The sequence below is a fragment of the Halichoerus grypus genome, chromosome 9 (genome assembly GCF_964656455.1).
Source record: "Halichoerus grypus chromosome 9, mHalGry1.hap1.1, whole genome shotgun sequence".
In the NCBI taxonomy this organism is placed as follows: domain Eukaryota; kingdom Metazoa; phylum Chordata; class Mammalia; order Carnivora; family Phocidae; genus Halichoerus; species Halichoerus grypus.
Window position 1 is genome coordinate 80,615,456 of NC_135720.1, and position 25,946 is coordinate 80,641,401.

General features: G+C 41.8%; 1 protein-coding gene across 5 annotated transcripts in view; it reads left to right on the top strand.

Moving 5' to 3' along the window:
* Positions 1–7,303: 7,303 nt before the first annotated feature.
* Positions 7,304–25,946, top strand: part of COL12A1 (collagen type XII alpha 1 chain) — a 117,460-nt gene continuing 98,817 nt past the window's right edge. For 3 of the 5 annotated variants that reach the window (XM_036076812.2, XM_078055084.1, XM_078055085.1), the window contains exons 1-8: positions 7,304–7,782; positions 10,815–10,922; positions 17,728–17,844; positions 19,942–20,085; positions 20,520–20,579; positions 23,045–23,308; positions 23,484–23,648; positions 24,320–24,493. In XM_036076812.2, coding sequence (XP_035932705.2) covers positions 10,850–10,922; positions 17,728–17,844; positions 19,942–20,085; positions 20,520–20,579; positions 23,045–23,308; positions 23,484–23,648; positions 24,320–24,493 — 997 coding nt within the window. In that variant the 5' untranslated portion in view covers positions 7,304–7,782; positions 10,815–10,849. Of the gene's footprint in view, positions 7,783–8,244; positions 8,769–10,814; positions 10,923–17,727; positions 17,845–19,941; positions 20,086–20,519; positions 20,580–23,044; positions 23,309–23,483; positions 23,649–24,319; positions 24,494–25,946 lie in introns of those variants that run through there. The other 2 variants (XM_078055083.1, XM_078055086.1) reach the window with 2 other exon arrangements.

A 25,946-nucleotide genomic window follows, 5' to 3' on the forward strand; every position in this document is an offset into this window, starting at 1 on the left:
TGGAAAGTTCCTCCAAACTTTCCTTCTTAGGAAAAAATAAACCCCCCAGGGATTTTGGTCATATGTAAGGCCATTTTGTCATGTTCTCTCTCTCTCTTTTTTTAAGATTGTATTTATTTATTTGAGAGAGAGAGAGAGGGAGCACAAGCAGGGGGAGCGGCAGAAGGAGAGGGAGAAGCAGACTCCCTGCTGAGCAGGGAGGGCTCCCCCCGCCGCCCGATGTGGGGGGCAGGGCTCAGGGCTCGATCCCAGGAGGGGCTCCATCCCAGGATCCTGGGATCGTGACCTGAGCCAAAGGTAGACACTTAACTGACTGAGCCACCCAGGCGCCCCTTGTCATGTTCTCTTAAAACCAGCTTGCCTGTCCCACTTCCCTAATTTTCCCCACGGCACATCATTCTTTCAGTCATCTGATTTTGCTCAGTCATTTTAAGATATTTTCCCATCCTGACTTCCTAACACCACTCATCTTCCTCTTCGCATGCCACTGTTGTGAGCGCCACAAGACAGACCCTCTGAGTCTCTCACCTAGACTCTGGCCCCCCTCTCCCTGTCTCCTTGCTTGCAGGCTATCTTCTTAGCAAGTTACTGTGAGCCCCATTGCCAGATTAGTTTTTTTACAACAAGATTTTTATCATTCTTTTGTGTAACAAGCATTCATTTTAATATACCATGAAAGACCGTGAACTCAGATATCAGAGAGCTGAGTTCAGATTTGAGTTCCAAAATTAACTAGTAAATCACTTGACTCCTCTGAGCCTCAATTCCTTATCTATTAGCATAGAGATAAGAATTAAATATCGTGGACTGACATATGTAAAATGCTTCGTGCAGTGTCTGGAATACAACCTGTCAATTATTTGCTCAGTAATTATTATATTTAAAGGAGTAAACTCCAGAATCTCAGCCACTTCCAAGCTCTAATACTATTCCATTGTGTTCACAAACTTTCTGCTAAAACAACTCTGCTTTATTTATTGCCCGACATTTCCTGTCCCTTTGCTATTTTTTCAACTTCTCATTTTGAATCTTGGGCTTAGAATGTTAACTGCTAGTCCTTTAACGTCTTCCTCCTCCAGAAATTCTTCAGGAACCGCTTCAGCATACACTGCCTTCTCCTTTCCATGAACTTGCAGCAATTCCTAGTGTGGGGAGACATGTCTTCATGGGTCCCTCATGCTTCTCATGTCTTGTGAGCAGGGGCACTTATTGCTTTTGCTTCAGAGGATCCTTCTAGGGTGTGTGTATATTCCTGGCCTGAGAATACAGAGGTAATTTCTCCCTGTGGGGCAAAGGGCAAGTTTGTTTACTGTTGAGTGTAACAAAGAGAATGCCTCCTTTCAGGGCAGAAGTCAGGCAGGCTCACTGCCCTCAGAAAAGACATGGGTTCCCCAAGCTCGGTTCTCTTCCTGTAATGCAACCAGCTGTGTATGGAAGGGTCACTGGGTCTTCTTTGCATCAGCCTGGGGGTCGGGTGCAAATGATGATCCTCCAGCTGCTGTGCTTGCTATCGGTCCCAGTCCTTTGGGTCTGGTTCCTTGTGGTCGGTCCCAGTCCTTTGGGTCTGGTTCCTTGTGGTCAGTCCCAGTCCTTTGGGTCTGGTTCCTTGTGGTTGGTCCCAGTCCTTTGGGTTCCTGCCAGCATCCGTGAATCTGTAGTATTGTTAACTTGTTAGCTTGCAAGTAAGATACCATTTCAGATCCTAGAATAGTTCTTGACAACTATTACTGTAATTGTTATTATTTGGTTGCTATGGCTCCGAAATGTTTTTTCATAACAATCTCCTCTTTCCCCCCCCTTTTTTCTTGTCATGGGTCCGTGGAGAGACTGATATATAGAGCAACTGGTTTGTGGGGAAATTGCTTTTTTTTTTTCCTGCAGAATGTTCTGAATCATGGGTTGAGTTGATTGCTTCCTGCGATGTCATTTCCCCCCAAATTATTTTTCATGTTACACACTGTCTCCAGACCTCTCTTGAATCAGTTGACTTTTGTTTATGTTTATTTCTGGCCTTTGTTACTACATTTATGTTTTTTTATGGATAGGATCTCTTTTGATTTGTCTTTAAAAAAAATTCCCCCACAGTTTCTAGTGAATATCATGATGAGAGCAACAGCGTTTGCTGAATGAATGCTCAAGATAGAAACGATTAAAGGAGGAGTCTAGTCAGATAATGGCCATCCTTTCCCTCTTTTCCACCAGAGGGCGCATTCCATTTCACCTTAGATTTAGGAACATTTCAAAGTCTGGGATTTGGTCTGCTTTGAATACCTGGGTGTCTGTGCTTCATAAATGTAACTGAATGAAGTGGTAAGTGTATAAAAATGCTTTCTTAAGTGAAGCCTTAGTCTGGTTACACTTTAACTTACACTGGAGCTCCAACTGGGGCCAATGAAACCTTCTATGATTTCATCACTGTTTCATTTCAGTCTACTAGGTAGTGAGTTTGAAGGCCAAGACCAAATCCTGAAAAATGGGTTCCTGTGATTTTTCACATTTTCCTGCAACCTGAAAGTTTATGTCAGTGCACACATCCAACTGTCCACACACAGAGCAGTGGTCTGACTAGAAATTCTGGACCTTGTGCTACTTTGAGGATTATAAAATAAATAGATTCCAAGTCCCGAGGTGGTAAGGATGACTTGACCAGTATTGAATCTGATAGAAGTGAAGTGACAAAGGGTTGCTTTCTTAACTCGGAAGTTAACTTACTTCCTTGTATCTTTCACAGTTTCTCAAGGAGGTCAGAGCTAACTGAATAATCAACTCCCACCAGCATTGGACTTTTATTAAATTTGGAGGGTTCATCCTAAGAAGATACTGAATTAAGATGCAGGTTTTTTTTTTTTTTTTTTTTTTTTTTTTAAGCTTCATAGCTCTCCACGCAACCAGAACTTTTTGAGGTCACATGCGGTCTGAGCTAGCCACCTTGGGGAGGAGGGTAAATATGATGCACTTACTGTTTTCTACTCCAAAGTTGCTCCCATTCTGACAGGGAGAGATTGTTTCAGGACAAGTGAGAGGTGTGGAGGAGGTCCACGCAAAGCCTGTAGACTTCATGAAAGTAGTTCTTTGTGAAGAAGCAGAGACTGTCGAGAAGGCAGGAGTGCAGAATGTCCCCTTTTCCTTCCTTTAGTGATGGCTTTGGCCTCTGGATTCTTCAGCTTTGCTAGTACAGACAGGGCAGTTGTCCACTGCTTCTCATTTTTATTTTATTTTTTTAAAAGATTTTATTTATTTATTTGTGTGTGTGTGTGAGAGAGAGAGAGAGAGAGAGAGCGCAGACAAGTAGGGGGAGTGGCAGCCAGAAGGAGAAGCAGGCTCCCCGCTGAGCAGGGAGCCCGATGTGGGACTCGATCCCAGGACCTGAGCTGAAGGCAGCTGCTTAACCGACTGAGCCACCCAGGCATCCCTCACTGCCTCTCATTTTTAATGTTAAAACATTTCGAAGCCATAAACTCTTCAGAGATGTGAGGGGTCCAGTGAAGTTGCCTCAGGTGACCCAGCTCTTCCTTGACAGAGTTTCCAGGGCAAGGCCTCATCTTAATTATTTTCATATCCAGTGCTCTGAGCTTGTCACCGTACAGGCACATGAAAGGTGCTCATTAAGTGCATTTCGACTTCTTGCGTTCTAAAGGAGAGGATTCAGATACACCGTTTCTGATGCGACTTCTTGACTCCTCAGATACACTGCCTCTCTGCTCCTGAGAATTAGTGTAGCTAGAGGACCGCCTCCTCTCTTCACACCCTTACTCAGAGGGCTTGTGAGGGCTTTCTTCACCCAAGACCCTTAAATCCACTCTGGATACAGCCCACACACAGCCCCCAGAACGGGACAAACAGTGCACGTTCAGCTCGGGTTCCTCTTCCCTTCCCCACCAGGTACCTCAGCACGCACCGCACCCGTACCAGGAACGCTGACTAGGTTAACCACAAGCAAACCAATGAGGAGGCCGCTTTTGCCTTTTTATGAATTAGGGACGCCCCTGTAATCTGAACTCCTTCCTGGAAGTAGCACCTCTTCCTTTGTTTACCCCTGACCGGAAGCTTGCTCCAGCTTTGGGGCAAGAATTCCCATAGGCGGTTAGTTAACGGACACAAAGAAAGCTTATGCCACCTCCTCACTTGTTCTGCCATCTTGTCGGCTCTTAGTCATTCCGGGGAATCAGACAGATGAATGACACATTTTTCAAAAACTCACTGAAAACTCTCAACTTCTGGCTCTACATTGTGTGACTTTGACCTCCGGCGCCAGTGCTCGCGCTGACCGCTAGATCGCGCTGTCGGACAAGGAATCCGAAGCTCCGGAACCGCCGGGAACCCCGGAGTCGGAGGGAGAAGAGGTGAGAGCAGAAGACAGGGAGAGTGAGAAGAGGGAGATCCCGGGGTATAACCTGAGGACGAAAAGCCACAGAAAGCAACCAAACTGAAAATTCAACCAGCTGTGCCTCAGTCGATAAATATCAATTTGTTGCAAACATTAATGGATTCCAAGGGTGTAAGAACAGGACGCACTACAAAAGGGCAGATTGGAAGAGGATTTACGCGTTTTTTTGTTTTTGTTTGTTTTTTGTTTTGTTTTGTTTTTGTTTTGCTTTTTACCCATTTGTTCACTTACCGTGCTAGAAGTCTAGCTTGCGTAAGAGCCCCCGGAGGCCAAATCTTGCAGATGTCGTGCTGGAAGGCCCCTGAGGAACTCCTTTGGATATCCTTGAGTTGCACTCCTGTCCCCTGGGAATGGGTGTGCTTGCATTAGCTTGTCGATATGTGTGTACTCCCCGAACCAGTGTCCCTTCCTTCCTCTTCCTCTAATCCTACTTTGGAAGCATTGCAGAGAGATCCTTTTTTTCGAGGGACAGAGGGTGTTTTGAGGCCGGTGGCTTTGTTACAGACCTTTGCAGCAAATGCATTTCAAATGCATTAAACCTGTCTGTGAGCGACAATGCCTTAAGAGAGGATGGCTACGGGGGTCACCAGGACGCCACTCTGCGTTGGAGAGCGGCATTAAGTGAGCGCTCTTGGGGGCCTCCCGCCCCAGGAAGAGGCACCCCTCAGCTCCCCGGCGGGTGACTGGCCGCCCAACTCCTGGGCTGTGCAGCTCTGAGTCAAACCAACAGCAGAGAACTCTTCTCAAACCAGTAATATCAACACCCAGAGTTACACTGCTCCCCAGCCAACAACTTCGCCATCACAAATTAAAAACAACAAAAAGTACGTAAAGAAAGGGGCGCCTGGGTGGCTCAGTTGGTTAAGCGACTGCCTTCGGCTCAGGTCACGATCCTGGAGTCCCTGGATCGAGTCCCACATCGGGCTCCCTGCTCGGCAGGGAGCCTGCTTCTCCCTCTGACCCTCCCCCGTCTCATGTGCTCTCTCTCTCTCTCTCATTCTCTCTGTCTCAAATAAATAAATAAAATCTTAAAAAAAAAAAAAAAAAAAAGTACGTAAAGAAAAACACGCGCGCGCACACATGCACACATACACACACACCTGGACGAAATGCAAACCCCAGCCACCCTTGGCTGGCGTGCAAGGCAACAGTTTTCCTTTTCTAGACGGTGGGTGTCGGTTTCCCAAGGGGCGTCCCTGGCTGTTCCAGGCCGCTGCGCGGGCCAGGGCGTCTGCAGGGCGCAGCGCAGCGCGACTGGGTGTCTGGCCGGCGGCTGCCGGGACTTATCTGCCTCTCGGCTCTGTCCTTGACTCCGCCACCAGCCCACGTGCGTCTGTAATAAGGAATTTGAGTGAGGGTGCGGGTGGAGGGCTGGCCCGCGTGCGAAGGCTGGCTCTCCACTGGCTGGGGATAAGAGCTCAATGGTACCCGGCTGATGACCTCGTTCTGCGTTGTGCACGTCGGGTTATTCACGCCCAGGATGCGCTCCCGCCTTGGGGGTTTGTGCCGAACACCCGGGTTGTGAGAGTTTGAGAGGGGGGGAGACTGTGCACTGTGCGCGTGTGTGGGCTCTTTGTGAGAGCTGCCCAGCTGGACTTCGAGTGGGCCGTGTGTACTCAGGGAATGTGCAGAGGTGGAGATTCCCATTTTTTTCCGTTCTTTCCCTCCAGTTTTCTCTCTGGCTTTCGCTGGAGGCAGCTGTGAGGGGGGCAGAGTGGAGTGGGGGCGGGGGAGGGCGCTCAGCAAGTTCTTGTCATTCTAAAGGCAAGTTCAGAGGACATCGCGCCTGTTGGAGGGAAGGCCAAATTTGCAGACGTCAGATCAAATAGGGAAAGAGAGGTTTACATTAGCGACAAAAACTCCGCTTTTACTATTGAGGGCGGTCAATTCCAGGAGCAGAGCTCCTGCGTTCGCCTCCGAGCCCTCTCCTCCATCCGGGTTGTTCAACCTTGCGGGGTTAACCTCCCGACGTCAAGAGGCCAAAAGTGCAGAGCTTGTGCTGAGGGCACAGACGTGGGTAATCTGAACCTCTCCTGGAGCGTTTTTCTGATGCCACCGTGTACGAGCCCCGCGCTTCCTCCCGTGCGCCTGGTACCGTTTGGCAACCCCGAGTGCCAGGCTCCCTGCTCAGGCCAAGGGGGTGGAGCCGAGGGGGCAGGGGGCGGTAGAAAGGAGAAGATGCTGGCAGAATGTCAGCCCCCATTTGGCCTCCATCTCTTTGGCAGTTGGGGGAAACATAATTTCATTCGTCTCCTTGACCCCGCGGGGTTTTAAGGGCAAAGTTTTTGGTCCAAAGCCTCCGCCCGGGGGTCAGCTTATGCTCACGGTCTCTCCTGTGATTGCAACTGGTTCTCTGGCGGCTTCTTGTTCTGCGAATCCCTAGGTTTCATTGATTCCCTCGCCCTCTCTCTTGGCTCAAATTAAGCCTCTCAGTTCCGTCCCAAAGCATCAGGGAAGCAAGACAGGACTGGGAAAGCCATCCCGTCGTTGAGCCCCGCGCGGGCTGCTGTACGGGCTTCCAATCGCCGCTCCGAGATTGAAAAAGACAGAAGGCGCGCCGCGTGCACAGACAGTTAGTTAATGGAAACCCTGTAAATCGGTTTTAAGTGCACCCAGGACGGAGGGGGAGGAGAGTGTAGGTGGTGATGATGGGGGATGGGGCGAGGGTGGAGTGGGGTCGGTCACACATTCTTGCAGTTCTGAATATAAGGCAGTCGCTTCCCTCCCTCCCATTGTTCTTAATTTAGAAAAATAAATTCATTAAAGAAAATCGCAAGGATAGGGAAACCCGAGCTCTCCAGCCCGCCCCAAGCGGAGGAGTGCGCGGCTTCCCTTGGCAGCGAACCCGACTGCGGCTGTCCCCCTCCTCGCTTCCTCCTCCTCCTCCCTGCATCCCTCCCCCCTCCCCGGCGGGGCACTGCTACTACGGGGATCGCCACCTCACGCCGAAGGAATGCTGGAAGTATGCACACGTTCCCAAAAGTAGACCTCCTTCACCGCCGGAGGAGCATACATCACCCCGTGGCAGCCGTCCACCTTCTCAGGCGTTTCGTAACCGAGTAAACTGAGAGCTGGGAACAGCCCTCTATTAAGTAGCCCGCGGCGCGGAGCCTCTTCCCACTCGACGAAGGCGAGCCATCGCAGACGCGTCCGCGCGCGGGCAGCTGCGGTCCCGGGCAGTCTCCGCGGGCTCCGCCGCGTCTGCCGCTCCTCCCGGGATCCTCATCCTCTTTGCCTCCTCGGTGGCCCTGCCGCTGCCCACCTCCCGGCAGCCGCCAGGTGCTCCTTGAGCACAGCGCCAATTGCCTGGGCGTGCGGGGGTCACACCGAGCCCCGGCTTCTACGACGCCGGGAAGCCGCTGTCGCCGCCGCTACCTCGGTCACCACCGCCTCAGGTCGGTCCGGCTTCTAACCATTTTCCCTTACCCCGTACCTCACAAAGATAACTAGGGAAACTTGCTTCTTGCTTCTAGCCTGTTCCCTAAGCCCTTAAAGGTCGCAGGCAAGAACCGTTTGGACTCCTAAGAGTGGAGCTGTGCCCGAGATTTGCCGGGTATCCTGGGGTTCTGTGACTCATTTTATCTTTGAGGGAGAAAGAATTGTAGCTTTTCTTAAGAGCTGTGCAGGGCGGCGGTGTGTGCGTAATGCACCCTGTTCAATGTTTGTGTTTGTAGAGAAATTTCATCTATAGATGCTGTCGATTTCAATGAAGGGCGCCCCAGGTTCTGTGGCCACCTCGTTATCTCTTGGCCGTAGCTTTCCCGGGGGTGCGGTGGTGCAGCCCCGGCGCTGGGAAGGTATTTTAGTGACGCACGGTGCGGAATTCTTTGGAGGGCCGGCTGAGTGCTCTGCAGCTCGTCGAAGCTGCGCGGGTGTGTGTGGCATCTTGAGACAGATTCCTAGTCGAGTGTTCCGGCTCCTTTGCTTTTCAAAGCATCTGAGATGGTGGGTTAATCCAGCTCTAGGGGACTCATCCTGGGCCCGACTTTCTCAACTTCTGGAGAAAGCTCCCCCTCCCGACCTCTTCCCGAGTGCATTGGTCGAGGCCCTACTCGGGGTCCGTGCAACCTTTGAAGTAGTTTCCATCCCAAATCCCACACAGTGGGAGAGAGATCAGAGAGTTTGGGGCGCCGGGTTCATTTATGGAGCGGAGACGCGAAGCCAGGGAGCAAAAGAGGTACCCCAAGTCGAGTGTCCTTAGGGAAAGGTGACCCATTCAGGGCGTTCCAGGACCCCTTCCCCCGTCCCTCTCCCGCCTCAGCCTGGACTATGTAACCTAAAGTATGCGGGAGCGCTGGGGAAGGAAGGAGCAAGGAAGGAAATGAGCGCTAAACTCGCCCTTGGCTAACTAATGTCAAGGTCGCAGCGGGTAAAAGAGGAGGTAGGTGACTTGCAAAGGATCTGGAGGAACCCCGCGGGGAGGCGGGGGGAAGTGTAATTTTCTTTTTTAACTGGACGCGGGATTTCAAGAATTGGTCTTTTCCAGCGGGGTGGGGGAGGGGGCAAGTTGGTGGAAGGAGACCAATCCCTTAAGACCTCTCCCCCCACCCGCTCCTCCGCAACTGACTCATTTTCATTCATGAGGATGAAGTGAGGGAATCCTTCCTGACACGTAGGGGCGGCCGTTTTCAGACATTTATGTCTGAGAATGTTCAATGAAACATTAAGCTAAGTATTCACATAAATGTTTTGGCTAAAAGGAGAGAAAACTTTTTTTTTTTTTTTTTAACGTATGGACGGAATGACTGGTGGGCTGGTAGAACTGACTGTAGGTTCCGATATCCCAACGCAACATGATTCATTCTTGCCGCTGAGTCAGGCAGCCAATAGGTGGCGCTCTAGACCCAGACAAAAGAACTTCCACGATTAAAGTTTTTGTGAAGAGTTCAGGGTTAAAAAAAAAAAAAAGCTGCACAGAGCTTTTTGATGGGTCGATTGTCAGCCTTTAACTTTTCGCGAGCACGACTGCCAACTGAGTTGGAAATTACTGTAGCAAAGTTAAGGCCAGCTGATGGGAACAATGGGCCAGTCTCACCTCCTGCTTTTCACTGATGGTAGAAAAGGGTTAGAAATGTCAAACAGCTGTTAATTAGGAAGAAAGAAATCGCTGGAGCCCTTGAATCTTCAGAGCAGCGCCAACATTTTAATCTTGGCTTCATAAAAAGGAGCTCTGGGCAATTTGGCACGCCTGCCCATCAGACGTTTAAAATGCAATTTACACTCAGGCCGAGGAAAGATGCCCTAATACATTGTGCCAATAATTTGGAAGGGCATGGTTGGAGCTTGTCAGTTTCTTTTCTCAAAGAGGGCTCGACCTTTGGCTCATTTTTGGATTCCCAAGGAGGACTTCGTTTTTCAAGCGTCCTCGTCTGTTGCCTTACAATAATTTATGTACTTCACCGTCAAATCTCTTTTTATGTTTTGCCTCTGGCAGCTTCCCAGTTCAGTTCACTGCTAGTAGCTTTTGTGTCTGGATTAGACCTTAGAATATTTTAGAAGATTCCCTTCTGCCAACATAGATTAAGCACCTACTGTGTGCTGGGAGTCACAAAAGATGAATAAGACTCTTTGTCTTTAAGGAATTAATAACCTAGTTACAGAATCAGGAAAAATCAGAATAGAACATATTCTCCTGTGGAGCGTATATACCTGTAATCTTTTGGAACCTGTAATCTTCTGTAATAAGTGAAGTGAAAATATGTTAAATGAAAATATTATTACTGAGAATTTTTATAAAAAATATCTTGGGAAAACAGACAGTGTTTTTTGGTCTCTTCTATGGCTTGTCCTTTTCTAATTATGTATCTTAGAGTTGTTTTCCCCTCATCTTGGGTAAAGGATTTATCAGCTGTGAAGACAAAGCAGCTAGCAGTAGGGTCAGGTTTCAGCTGGGCCTTATATATTTCTGTATAATCCATTTCAGACCTTAAAGAGCTGCATATTGTAGGCAGAACAAAATGAAGAAAAAAAGAGTAGAAGAGGTTTATTATACTTTTCCAAATTACCCTGAGATCACTAAAGTACAGTTACCTAAAGAGTTCAGCAGCTAGGAAAAAGCTGAGGGCCAAATAAAATCCCCAGCTGGAAGAGACATTTAGTTGAGTCAGGGGTAAAATGACCTCTGAATTAGCCATCACCAAGGCAGGATGAAGTCATGTGGGGCCTGGTAGGGGATGCTAAGCAGGACCAACCTCCAGGAAAACAGGACCCTCTTTAAACTAGAAATCCCTCTTAGTGCCATGATTAAACTGCAGTAGATGACCTTGACTTCCACTGCTACACAATAGGCCCATTATGTGCTGGGTTGGGCCCTGCGGTTATTAAGGCAGATCTGGTCGGGTCCTGGCCGGGTTACAGGCTCCAGTTCTAACCTGGTTCCAGGCCTGCCCGGACCCGGTCCTGATACGGTCACTGCTTCCTCCCGCAGATCCCTTCATGCGGCTGTGAGCTCGGAGGACGAGCATGCGGACCAGGCTTCCCCCAGCGCTTGCCGCCCTGGGCGCGGCCCTGCTCCTGTCTTCCATTGAGGCAGAAGGTAAATTGCTCTTCCTTCCCCCTCCCTCGGTGACAATGTAGAATTCTAGAAAGGACAAAGCAAACGATCTTGCCACTATTGCTTGCTCTGTTTTCCCTGTACTGCGTGTTTTCTCGGGATGTTTCTCTCCTCTAAGAGAAACGCCCCCTTCTCCTGAGGTCTGTCCATGTTCCAGCTCTCAGGTCCAGCTCTTTCGCATTCTGCTTAATCCATTCCGTACAGTGCTGTGTGGTCTCCTTGCGCTTGTCCCTGCGGTGTGCTGTCCACACTGCCACCTACACTGCTGCCTTCCGAGAGGACCAGCCGTCCGGGAGGGGGCGACAGCTGCACCCAGCTCTACGAACAGGACGCCTCCTGGTGCTACCCGGGAGCCCCGGAGCGCGGGCGCGCTCGCTCGCGTGGCTGTTCACTACCTGGCTCGGGGCTGCGACCTCGGGGACAGCATGAAATAAAGGACTCCAACAGTGCCGGCTCTGCGCCTCTGTGTGTTTTGTGGGGAGCTTAGTCGTTGAGGCGGGCGGTGCAGGAGAACGAGGTGGCAGCCAAACAGCCTAGAGGATGGGTGGCAAGCAGAGATTCGGACCCAGAATGTGTTCTCGTGGCCCACGGTCACTGCTGTCCCTGTTTGGTTTGCGGGGCTCGGAGGAACGTGGCTCAGGCCCAGCCCCGCGCAGACAGCTTGGGTCTGCGTCAAGGTTTCCAACCCAGGAAGCAAGCGGGCGCCAGGCAAGCCAGGCTCTGTGTCCCTCCCTTCTTCCCTCCCGCATCAGACCTGAGTGGAGTCCGTCAGGGGCTGGGACATGGGTGTCGTGGTCCCCAGGTCTGCAAAACGGCTCCGCCCTGTAGAAAACGAAGGACCTTTGCGAGATTTTTCAACCTCACTTTATTCTTTTCGTTGTGTGCCCTCGATACCCTCATTTCTCAGTATTTATTTAAAAAGTTATTTCTGTATATTAACGTAGTGAGAGCTTCTGTTCCCTCAAGTTATCATTCAAGACCTGACAAACTAGAGTTATTGTTCTGCAAGGTAAATCGGGTAATACCATAATAGACATCTTAATTTTTTTTTTTTTCCCAATAAAATGCCCCTGATGGAGTTAAGGGAGGAAAGAAAAGCGTGGGGCAGCTGTGGGAATTCTAGGGTGGATGGCACTTTTTTAGAGGTTATGGGAAAGGAGAGCCGGCTCATCACAACACTGCTATTTTAAAAAACTTTCTATTGTTTGATTTTCCACTTCAGGAGGGCAGGTACCAAAAAAAAAAAAAAAAATGAAGATTAGGAAAAACAGAGAGGTTCCAACATTTGTGGCCTGCTTAGAAAAGTGACAGAAACTTGGTGCTCTTCTTATCTGACCACTCTGTGAATGTAGAGGCTTTTCAGAGTGGCTTCCGTGAAGTAATACTCAGATGAGGTTGCCTTTAATGTTCCTCTCTATGTCGTTGTTAGGAAGGAATTTTATTTGAGGAGCTTCTGGAAGCCCTACTAAAGATATTTTTAGATAATTCACTGAAGTGACCTATTTATTGCTCATTAAGAAAATACTTATTTGAAAATCAGAAAGATTTGAGAATTCTTAGGAAAAGAATTAGGTTGGAAATGATGTAAGTGGAAAAAATCCATTCTCAATTGGATAATGGCTGGTTAGCAAAGTGCAGTTAAAGAGAACATTTTGACATTGTGTGTCAACTATACAGCAATAACAAAAAGAAGAGAACATCTTACTGTCTACATTACTGATTATTTCTGTATTTCTCACATTTTATCTTTTCAATCTGTTGCTTTCTTAAGCTGTGTCTTTCTTGTCTCCCACCTCCTTAGGGTCAGCATTTAATAATTATATTTTAATGAGATTCATTTTTTTGGCCTTATTCTCTAGTTTGCTACTGTCAAAAAGAAATATATTGTAAGCCACAGTAGCAAGCCACATGTGTAACTTAAAATTTTCTGGTTGCCACATTAAAAAAGGAAAAAGAACCAAGAGACATTACTCTTTATAGTATATTTAACTTAACCCACTATATCCACTGTGTTATCACTTCAACATGTAATCAATATAAAAATTTTTAGTGCGATATTTTACAGTTTTGTACTAAGTCTTTGAAATTGGATATGTATTTTACACTTGCAGTGTGTTTCATTTTGAACTGGCCACTTTTCAAGTGCTTGATAGCCCCATGTGGCTGGTGGCTCCCATATTGGACAGCACAGCTCGGGTGTTCACTACCAACTAAGTGGTCTCACGAGCTTGTGAAGGGCTAACAAAATTTGTGGCCAAGGCCTTTCTGGGGACAATGGCTGGAAAGAAAATTGCTTGGACACATTGGGGGGCATTTCAAAATTTCAACTGGCCCCCCTGTTTCCTACTATGTCATTTTGAACTGAGCTGTAAATTGACCATAGTTACTTTTCTTTCCCTTTTACAATGTCATGCTTGAACTCTTGAATTCATACTATTTTCCAACCAATTTCTATTTACTTAACTTTTTATATGTTGAAAACAATACCTTTTTCGATATTAATTAAAAGGTTTTGGCATACACTTTTTTATCTCCTCTTTTTTATTGTGGTACCACTCTCTTCCTGCTGTTTTCCTTCTGTCTGCTTATACAAGGAACTTTATTTTTCATAATATAGTATTTTGTCTTATGGAAATAAGAGTGAAATGAATTTTTTCTGGCCTTTAGTATTTGTAATTTTTAGCCATAGCATAGACTTTATTGGCCTTGTAACTTGGCCAGTGTTCTGTATGACCTAGAATGGATGAATCATTTTTGGTTCATGTATCATATAGTATGTTAATTGCCATTTAGAAAACCTAACACTTTGCATTTAAAGGTTAATGGCCAGTGTTACCTGAGAATTAGACACCTTTCTAATTAATCTAGAATTCAAGATGAACATGTCTTGTGAAAAACAGGGTTTTAATTTTAGTAAGTTTGACTTGTATTTATAATTTATGAGAAATAACTGGATATTATCAATTGACCAGTGAGTTGAGGCCATTAAAGACAAGCTTTAATTGTCTTGTGTCTAGGTTAAAAGGCTAGTTAATATATATTTCTATAGTTCTGTGTCTATGTTTATCTGATAATACTGTGTCATAACAGAAATTTTGGACTATAGGGCAACTTACAGATCATCTATTCTAATTTTCTCATTTGCAAATGGGAAATGAGGACGAGAGGCTAAAGAACTAATGTAGTTACTTCAGGACAAGGTACAGATGAGACCTACATTTTCTTGTCTTACTTTAGTGCTAGTTTGCCTACACTGTGCTTCTTGCTTGAAAACTGGTCAACCATGAAAGAACACATTTTGTAATGTGTACAGAATGATCCATCACTTGCTAGGTCTTGCCAGTCCATCAAGATAATATTTTGGTATTATGTTTCGCTTTATCTTTAACATATTTTGTATGTTACCAAAACTTATTAGACGATTCTCCTATCTGTCCATCTTTCCATCCATCCATTCATCTCTGCACGGTTGGTAAATTTCCTTTTGGTTGACATAATGAAAAAAACTGTTTTGTAAAATATATATCAAGATAGATACTTTAGATTTAAACAAAGTGTGTAAAGTTAATTTGTCAAATTCTATCTATATCTGAACTGGAAATATCTGAATATTACATATTTATTATTGAACAGCCATCAACGTAAAATATATATCAAGATAGATACTTTAGATTTAAACAAAGTGTGTAAAGTTAATTTGTCAAATTCTATCTATATCTGAACTGGAAAGATCTGAATACTACATATTTATTATTGAACAGGCATCAACTAATTTTTTTTATAGAATAGAAAATATATAGGTATATATTAATAGGCACCTATATACAAATATTGCTTTCTAAAGTTAGTCATTCATTCAAATATTTCTTCTTCTTTACATTGTATGCTTTGGAGTCTGACTATGGGATCAAAGTTTTGCTGCTTACTAGCTGTGTTAATCTCTCTGAATTTCACTGACTCATCTGTGAAACAGGGAAAACAGGGCACATTATGAGGGATTGTTATGAGAAGAAAAAGAGACAATATATAAAGTGACTTGTACTCTGCCTATTGTATAGTAGACACTCAGAAAATGCTAACTATAATTATCATTCCTAAAAAGCCCCACATCCTGCCAATTTAGGTAACAAAAATAATACCAGAATGCAGTTTTTATAGCATAGCTTATTGATAAGGAAAAGCATTGTTCCTAAATGGGAGATTAAAACTACTGGAGTTATGAGTACTTAAAATTTTAGTCTTTTCATTATTGGTATTCAGGTTTTTTGAATATATATCTGATTGCAATATTATTTATTTATAATTTGAGTTCTATTTCTCTTGGTTTGGATTCTCATTCTATGCAACTATGACTCTCTGCAATCATAATCCATTGTAGATAGCTCATACTGGAAATATTCTGGCATCTGCATTGTCTTGGGGAACATAGACACAGCTTGTGACAACGCAATGGCAGTTGTGAATTATTTTTATGCAAAAGAAAAGATTTTCAAAATTAACAAAAATACGTTTTGCATTGATTCAAGTTGACATGGGTCCATATTCACACCTGCCTTGTTATCTTTTTTCATGAAATGAACAAGCAAAAACGTATAAATGGAGTGGCAAGCCTGGAAGGTTTTACACGTGATACAAGTGGCAGGAAGGAAAGTGGAGTGGGCTCTCTGGTGCACACATGCTAGTTGGCCATTCTTTCCTGCTTTTGATTCCCAAGTACCACATCTGAGTTTCTATGAACACCTTAAAATCCTCTGAAATGTTAAAGACTTTTCCCAACAGTCAATTTTTCAGTTTTTCTGGAATCCTGGTCATTTGGAAACCAACAAGGTGGGCCGCTGCTGCCCTTCAGCAGTTTTAACCTAATGTCTGCTGCTTCAGGTCAATTTCCCTGCAAGGTTGGTGGTACTGTTTTTCCATGTACTGATTTTTTTTAAAAAGCATGCTCAGGCCAGTTGTGTCTGCCTTTGCATTAAATTTGTCCTGAGCCATTGCTACTGGAACAATATTTTATAATGATATTCTTAATACCTCTTGTTCTATTAACATTTGTTGCATGCTTGTTATACTAAGAGATGACTCCAGCTAAACCTTGCAATATGACTACAGACAGCAGAATGTTGAATAATTAAACTATGCATGTAGATTAATAGTCTAATCTCACTGCCTGTGTATGGATAGTAAGAAAATAACATTCATTCCATTGCTAGTATATCCAATGAAAATAAAAAGCCATCTCCTACAGTTGGAAGCAGCAGTTCATCAAAGCAAATGTTTGCTTAATTCATTTTATTTCCATTAAAACATGCTATTAATATTACATAAATCCCTAACCCCAGTTAAATTCTGTGACTCATGTCTCAAAGCTACTACTGTATTTCAATTGACCTCTATGAAAACCTAAAAAGGGATTGTAATCCCTCAAAAGAGATGCAAAGAATCTGACTCACAAGGAATACTTTCAGACTTAAATACCTTAAGAAAAGGATGGCTGAAAGTCATCTTACTTTGTTGACTTACTTCAAGAGTAGTAATTTATAATGCATTGACCATGCACTGACAGTGAGTCAGTACAATGCTGCATGATGAGGCATGAACATTGCAGAGAGAATATCATTATAAAATATTTCTGAAACGTCTTTGTGTAATGACTATTGTACATGGAGGCTTTCGTTCATTGTGGGAAACTAAAAACAAGTCAACATTTCATTGACACATGCATGAAGCTGTATGGTTTTGTATGTAAACTACTTCTTTCTGTACTTTTCAATTATTCCTGTCATTGACTTCTCCAAGTTTTTATGCACAGTCATGTCTTCAGATCGCTGATCCTTCTTCACTGTTTCCTTTAAGTTCTGTAAATAAATGTCCATAAATATATGGTTTGATGTTGTCTTTTCATAATTAACCATCATTTTGTAAAGGACCATACTGGCATTTTAATCTAAAATGCCACTTCTAGTATGGAGTATACCTGCTGCAAAGGAAAATAACAGTGTTGGTTTACACCTTGCAAACATACAGCGTATTGGTGTAAACAGGCAGAATATTAGTTTTATAAACATCTGTATATATACTTTTTATATATTTATAAATTATTGACATCTTTTATTACTATTTTTGAATATTTGTCCATGTGAATGTGAATATACATTTAAATGTATATTTCCTTGTGCAACATAACAGTGCTAAATTTCCCATGACTTCTCCCTTTCATTAAATTTCATCTCTGCACAGATTGAGATTTATCAAACAAAAATTATAACAAGACAATGATGCAGAGAATCAAAAACATCAGTGATTCTTTTCCACATTATGGGAAAAAAGTACTATGTCAATGTTCTAAATTAACTTCTATGGTTATAAGCAGGTTGTGATTTGGCATGCTTATTCAAAATGCTCTCCGCATGTATTGAGATCCCTTTAATTGTTATGTGAATTGTTTGCATATGTGGTTATTATCTGTGATTTCATTGTATTTGTATGTACTTGTATCCAAATATGTTTCTATTATGCTTGATTTTGCTGGCCATTCTTGGATGACCTAGCAACTCAAGAATCAAGAGTGTTTTGTGCTGTCTTCTGTAATATGTATACTCTCTGATGTTTTGTCATATCTTGTCAGCTTTTAATTTTATTCTTATCCAACAAGATATCTTCTATATTTGTTGGAAACAAATTTATGCAAAGACAATTTTAGTAAGCTTTGCTCGACACAATTCTTTATTGATTAAATTGACCACTTTGTGACATTGGAAAATGTAATTGATATCAACTCTCTCTTTTGCAGTTGACCCACCTTCAGACTTGAATTTTAAAATAATAGATGAAAATACCGTTCATATGTCATGGGCAAGACCAGCTGATCCAATTGTGGGTTACAGAATAACAGTGGACCCTACAACAGGTAAGTTTTGAGATATTGGGGTTTTAAAACAGAGACATCAAAGATGATATAATCCAGTCTTCTCTCCTCCTTCCATTTCATTATGAGAAAGCTGAAGTTTAGAAAACTTTGGGAATTTAGCCAATGTCACCAGATATTTGGTGAACTCAGGTCTCCAGATTTCCAGCCTAGTACTCACTATTATATTTTTGTAGTGTTGAGCTTTATTAAAATGGTTCACTGTGCTAAGCTGCTGTTATTAAAAGTGGAGTTTTTTTTTTTTTGCTTTATCAGAATATTGCTGGTAATATTTGATTTTATAAAATAGAGTTCTCACTTCTTGATATTCTTCTTGAATTAATCTTTTCAATATTTAAAGTGTCAAGTGATGAAGTAAGTTGTTATGCCTTACTCAGTGTCCTACACGTTTCAGTACTCAGGAATCATTATTCTGGAATAATGGTGAGCTGCCGTGATGGAAGAGAAGAATTTACTTTGGCTAGGTGGATTCCACAGATCCTAGGCTAAGAGTCTTTGAAAAACAAAACAAAACAAAACAAAATAAAAAAGCACCTTGTTTTGGTTGTTCTCAGGAGTTATCTTTAGTGTTTATGATGTTGCTCAAGGGTGGAGAACTAATCTCTGTTGATGAACTTTCAGTTTTAACATGGAATGGAAAAACAACCATTTCTACTAGCACCGGCCAGGTGGTAGGAAGAAGTCTTATCTGGCCGATAGTAGAGAGGGATGGTATTAATATAATTTATCACTACAGCTGTGTTTAAATATTAATGGCCTTTAAAAATACTAATGATTTAAAATGCTAATTTCTCAAGGAATTGGGAAAAATTTTTTTTAATAGGATCTGGGAACTTAAGGGGTCAAGAATTTACTTTTTCTTCTTTGAATCTTTTCTCCCCAAATGTACTGGCAGTTAACACATTCATTCATTCCAAAGCAAAAAAGCTGTTGAAAAACAGTTCTATCCAGTTTCCATGTGTTGGAAATTACTGACTCCTATACTCCCCAAACTGGCACTGACAGCCCCCAAGCCGGCAGAGACCTGGTGTCTGGTCCTGCGGGGGCCCTGGTTGGTTCTGCATGCTCCACACCTAAACCAGGAGTGTTGCTCAGGGTTCTATTATACTACCTGTTACTTTTCTTGATTATTTCTGTTTTGTTTTTTTTTTTTTTAAGATTATTTATTTATTTATTTAATTGACAGAGAGAGAGAGAGATCGCAAGAACAGGAACACAAGCAGGGAGAGTGGGAGAGGGAGTAGCAGGCTTCCTGCTGAGGAGGAGCCCGATGTGGGGCTCGATCCCGGGACCCTGGGATCATGACCTGAGCCAAAGGCAGACGCGTAACGACTGAGCCACCCAGGCGCCCCTTGATTATTTCTGTTTTGATGAAAATTTAATATAATTAAAAATCCTAGCAAGCACTTAGTCCCTAGGAACTACTGTTTCCTGATTGAATTAAGAATGAACATAATCTGGAAGGGAGTACATAGCTGTCAGTGTATAAGTATATACCTAGTATACTGTATTTTGAAATGTTTGATATCTAGTTAAGTCAATTCAGAGGACTGTGGCTACCCATTAATGTATGCAACCATTTGAGGATGGAGAATGCATTCCTTCCACACAGACTGCTTCCCACTACAGCTTAATTTTAACCTATGTGTTTGTTGTTCTTGAGTTGATTTTCATCCCCTATTTGCCTTCCTTCACTCTCCTCCAGCACATAATTTAAAATTAAATTATTTTCTGTTTTATGTCTCATTTATGAAATAATTTTGTTACTACCATTCACCTTCAGAAAAATGGGAGATTTTGGTTTGATATTCTGGTATATCTTTATTCCAGAGGAATCCTTGAGTCCTCAAACAAATATTGAATATGATTATCATAAGTAAATGCTATGCCAGTCCCTTTGTAGAATTTCAAAGTTTTGGTTTCAGAAGATAGAAGAAGATAATGTTTGGATGTTCTGAAAAAATGTATATATATTTAATTTTTTAAATTTTGAGTATATCTGGGAATTACATTATATTGTGTCATGTTATATGTGAAAGATATTTTATTGCATTCATATTTTCCTTTCTGTATTTCCAGATGGGCCCACTAAAGAATTTACCCTTGCAGCTAGTACCACTGAAACTTTATTATCAGACCTTATACCTGAAATAGAGTATGTGGTGACAATCACTTCATATGATGAAGTAGAAGAAAGTGTACCCGTTATAGGACAATTAACAAGTAAGCACACATATAAAGTACCCTTATGCTTTTTGTTTTGCAGAAGATTTCTCCAACTTTCAGGTTTAATCTGTTATGCAGAGTTACTTTGTATCAGTATTAACTATTCTTTCTGTGATCCTACTCATTTATGGATGTTAATAATTCATTCTTGATTTATAACCCTGGTCTTTGGAAGCAGCAGGAATGTTATGAGTGAAAACTATTAAAAACATTAAATTTTGCCAGGCAACAATGTCAATGTCTTTTTGAAATATATCTAAAATCTCACTAAAGATAATTTATTTGCAAGGCATTGCTTATTTGGCAGTATTTTCTGAGCAGCTGGGCATGGATCATATATTTGAAAGACAGTCGTGGAAAACAATATGTATTTTTTTAGGAAGTATTTGTACGGGTTCATTTCTTTTTGTAATAATCAAGTTTTGACTCAGTTCAAACAGGTGGTCCGACAAGGCCAGGCGAGAAGAAACCTGGAAAACCAGTGATACAAAGTAAGTATTTCCCTTAATATTTTTGCTCAGATTTATAGAAGTTACAAATGTAATATAAAGGAGATGTTCCAGCTATAGCCATACTTTGAATTTATTCACTTAATAATTTCTATAGGTGTTATCTAGGAGAAATATGGACAATATAATAGTAATATATGACTAAACAATTATACTACTTACACTCTGAGTTTCTAGTCAATTTTTCATTCTACTTACTAAATATTCATTTTCCTGAGAGTAAACTGAATTGGTGTGTACCTACATTTTTTTTTTTTTTTTTTTGCAGGACTTTGGCAGTAGGTGAAAAACAAAGTTCACCACTAGACTTAACTCATTTCTCAAAGACAAATCAATAGAAATAGGGATATATGAGGAATATAAAGCCAGAACACCAGAGAGATGCCCTCCTTGTGTTTGAAGAGTTTCTTGCCATGAAAATATATTTCTAAATCTCTGGATGTGTTATGCTCACCTCTGTGGTATTTACATGCCTTTCATTGATGGGCAGTGTCACCACTTCCAGTGTCTGTAAGACATCTCTGGTTAACACGTGGGTCTTAACATATCTAAAGAATAGTACACATTTTCCAGAGATGATGTTGGGGTGAGAGATGGAAGTGGAGTCTTATGCAGTTTGAAACAACTTTCCTGGTCATTCTGATACATTCTGGCCCCACCTCTATTATTTCACCTCCACAAAGAATCATGGAGGCAAATTAGAAAAGAAAAAGGCGCGAGAAACGCTGTTTACAGTGTTATTTATTTATTTATTTATATTATGTTCTTTATAATATACAAATGGGAGCCCAACACCAAACAAAACAAGATACACAATGATCCTTGGTGCACTTGTAACCAAATAAAAGGGATTTTATTCAATCTAGGTTTGGCAATTTGTAGCCTCCTGCCTCCTTTGTCTTCTATTGCTTCGTCTGACTTACGAGGATGGACCCTTAAGGGGTTTCTTGGACTTCTAATTTGCCACCTTATAAAGGTTGGATTTATAACCCAGGAGGACAATAAAAGGATTTGAATACAAAGTCCCCTTTATCTGAAATTTTTCCCTACAAATGCCTGTTTATCATTCTTTCTGATGTCTAATAATCTGAAATGAACTTTGTAGTATGCAGTTATAATGCTAATATTTTCCCTGAACCATTGATATTTATTCTAAATCAAAGCATTATATCAAATATTGACTATTTAATAGACTTAAATGAGCCCATTAAATGGTGTGCAAAAATTATTTAGGCATGCAACTTGTGATTTAGCTTGCAAAATTTTCCAGGACCATTTCCTTCTCTTCGTAGCCAAGTATTTCTTTTATTATCTACCAACTGATTACAAAGATGAAAACATCTTCAGAAAATTCACTTAGTGTTGCCTTTCAATACACATTTTCATGAAAATCAGCTTGTTTTCCTTCTGACTGCAGAGAAAAAGAAAGATATGGTGTTCATTTATAAAAGCCAATCATTGCATTTAAAGATATAATATGCCTTTTTTACTTTTGAATGGAAATATTTTTCTACTCTTTGTTTTGTAAAAGTAGGTTTTAGATGTCAAATTTAAATACACCAATAATCAGGACAGTAAGATATTTTTGACTATCTTGCATCATATTTATACTTCTTTTTACATCTTTTTTTTTTTAAAGATTTTATTTATTTATTTGAGAGAGAGCGTGAGAGAGCATGAGCTGGGGTGGGTTGGGGAGGGGCAGAAAGAGAGAGAGGGAGAAGCAGACTCCCTGCTGAGCAGGGAGCCCCAATGCAGAGCTCGATGCAGAGCTCGATCCTATGACGCTGGGATCATGACCTGAGCCGAAGGCAGACACTTAACTGACTGAGCAACCCAGGCCCCCTTATGCTTCTTTTTACTTCTGTTAGACTCTATTAACCCTCTAGACTAACCCACTACAAACTTTAGACAATTATATTCTAAAATGCAGGAGAATTTTAAAAGATTTTCTCTTTTCTTCCACTTAAATACATCTGCTTGAATAGGCCAGCAATTGTTTTGTATTTATTGCTAAATACCAAGGATTGAAGACACTGCTCATTTTATATATCTCCCAGATGTTTTGTGTAATTTGTACTCGGAGAGAAGAGGAAAAGGATGTTGTTTATAAAAATAGGTTGACAGCATGAATACTTTGGTCACATGCTCTTGGAGAGTAGGTCATGTATCTATTTCTCTCTTCTTGCACAATGTCTTATATAGAAATTTAGAGCCATATAGTTCCATAAATGCATCTCAATGAAGGCACTGAAAATGCTTCTGTGTTTGTTAATAAAATATTATATTCTTTTGTGCATGTCAGTTGTGGGTGAAGAACAATGTGAATATGTTCTAATGAACAAAATGATTTAAGGAGACAACAGTTTTTCAATGTTAGTTTGTACTCATTAAAGGTGGATAAAGTTAAGAATACATCATTTAAAAATATATCAAATGTATTTCAGAATGCTCTGTCAGTGCCTGGACTGATCTAGTGTTCCTCGTGGATGGCTCATGGAGTGTGGGAAGAAATAATTTTAAGTACATTTTAGACTTTATTGGTGCTCTTGTGTCTGCTTTTGACATCGGAGAAGAGAAGACAAGGGTTGGCGTTGTTCAGTACAGCTCTGATACCAGGACTGAATTTAACTTAAATCAGTACTACCAAAGGGATGACCTTCTTGCTGCAATTAAAACAATTCCATACAAAGGTGGCAACACAATGACGGGTATGTTTTACAAATTTTATTATTGTTGAAAATAAATGAAATACCTGTTTGGGGAAGAAATCAAACATTGCACAGTTTTCATATCTTAAATAATCTTGAAATTAATCACATGGTTTTTGACTTCGGCAAAACTGTGTGGTAAGGAGTGAATGAACATGTTTCTTTTTCACTTCAGGGGATGCCATTGATTACTTAATTAAAAATACTTTCACGGAATCTGCTGGAGCAAGAGTTGGCTTTCCTAAAGTGGCAATTATTATTACGGATGGCAAATCGCAAGATGAAGTGGAAATTCCAGCAAGAGAGCTTCGAAATATAGGGGTTGAAGTTTTCTCTTTGGGTAGGCCACATTTGGTTAAGTATTTTCTCTTTAGACCTCCCTCAATACCTAATGCTTATGAAGAGGAAAGGTGGATTCCTTAAGGAAGGATGCTATTAGAAGTGTTTAGTGCATTTTACAGTGTAGTGTTAAACCATGTCATCTTTGAGTAAAAATTCTGCTTATGTATTTCTCTCCTATAACTCCCTTAGCCTATGCATTGTGAGGTGGTATTCATATTTTTGCCAGCCCTCTCTACTTTTCAAAGAATACTGGGCCAGTGATTCTAAGAAAGATCCTCCTTGTATTATCATTAAGTGCTTTTTTAAATGTGTTTCCTATATTATGTAATACTTGAAGAATTTGGAGGGTTCCAGCTCATTCAGGACTCTGGAAGAAAAAAGTATTATCTTTACAGATGGCAGGGACAAATGATGGCATGGTTAGGATGAGAGCCTGCTCTGTTTTATTAACCATTCATTTTCCTTTTTGGCTGGCCACCTTCTGTGAAATTATAAAATGCCTTTGTCATTTGAACAGTCGCACATTCGTTATGAAGCAAAGCAATTCTGGTTTATGACTAAATAAGGACTTACAAATGTCTTTAGTTTTGAAGGACTGAGAAAGCAAAGAACTTCCCTAATTCAGCACATTTTTCTTTTCAATATATCCTTGTCCTTTTGTTTTTGAAGGCATTAAAGCTGCAGATGCAAAAGAACTCAAACAAATCGCCTCCACACCTTCATTAAACCATGTTTTCAACGTGGCCAACTTTGATGCAATTGTGGATATTCAGAATGAGATCATCTCCCAGGTGTGCTCTGGTGTTGATGAACAACTTGGTGAATTGGTTAGTGGAGAAGAAGGTGAGTGAATTGTTCAGTGTTCCCCTGTGTTAACCTTTTCCATTATTTGATAGCTTTTATAGATTTACAGGTAGTCTAAAAGTAGACACATTTACTCAAACACATCTTCGGTGATTCTCCAATTGTATACTCGATTATATGGTTTTTCAGTAACTCAACTTGTTGATATCATTTCCATTGTTCCCCCTCCCCCAGTAGAGCATGAAGTAAAATCCTTAAAAATCTTTTTTGGAGAAGTTTGACTTGCTCTTTTTCTCTGAGACCATTTTGTGCATGTTGAGTGTCCATAATTACGCTATCCAGGTACTTGCTTTAATGATCTTACACTCCGATGTAAACATTGACAGGCTGGGAAGACATGTATTTTAGCATACAACAACATCAACTAATGAGAACGCTGTTTCTATTAAATGGTGAAACAAAAAGATTTTCTATCATCATTCTCTGCATGTTTTCAAAACTTTTAAGAATATTTCAAAGATCAGTTTGATCCTTCCACATCTGGAAAATCTTCCCATTTCTATCAGTTATTGCTTCTAAATACATGGGAGAAAGAAAAGACATTTCAGAAGACATTTCATCAACATCCTTTTGGGCATTAAAAAGTCACAGTTTCCATGATTGTTCTCCTCTTAGCCTGAGAATTGACAAGTGATTAAAGATAAGTTCTAAATAGCTACATCTTCAGTCATATAAACTCTTTAATCTCCAAACCCCAAGTATTTTGGCAATGTTCGCTGGCTCTGATTCTATTTCAGAACCCCTTCTCATTACTTCATGGGCTCCAAGCCTTTTTCTTTGTTTTACTGCCTAATGTCCGATTTTTTGCTCTGTGTGATTACAAAATTGACCCCTTCACCCTACTTTCCCCTGATTAACCTCTCTTTACTTAGTCTTTTAAACATTCTAATGCTGACCTATTTTCCCTGGGGTGCATGTGTGAGGGTAGACCAAACGTCCGTCCTGCCACTGTTTGAAATCTGCTTGTATGAGGTGCGCGGCTGCATTGCAGGTGTTCATGCTGTTCCTCGGGGCCTCTCTTTCTTCCTGGCTTAGCCTGTGACTTGTTTTCCCTGTACTGTCTCTGCATCCCACAAAAGTTTTGGCCAAACATCCAGTTGGCACATCTGTTTCTCCCCCTTGCCCCACTACTTGTCACTTTTTAGGCATCATTTTTATGCACTCTGTATGAATGCCTTTTCGAGGAGGCCGTGAGGAGACTTGTGCCTGCTTGATCATCCACTTCTTGCAGGATGAGATAAAAAAAAATCGAAGTATAAATTCTGGGAAGTTGGTTCCACTGATAAATGTAAAAGTGTGAAAATTTGATCTGAAATATCTTAAAATACTTTATGTTATCTGTTAAGTACATGATTATGTTTCTATGTTGTGTAAGGATAGAAATGTTTTAGGGGATCGATATTTCCTTGTTAGTATATGTGTTATAAAACAT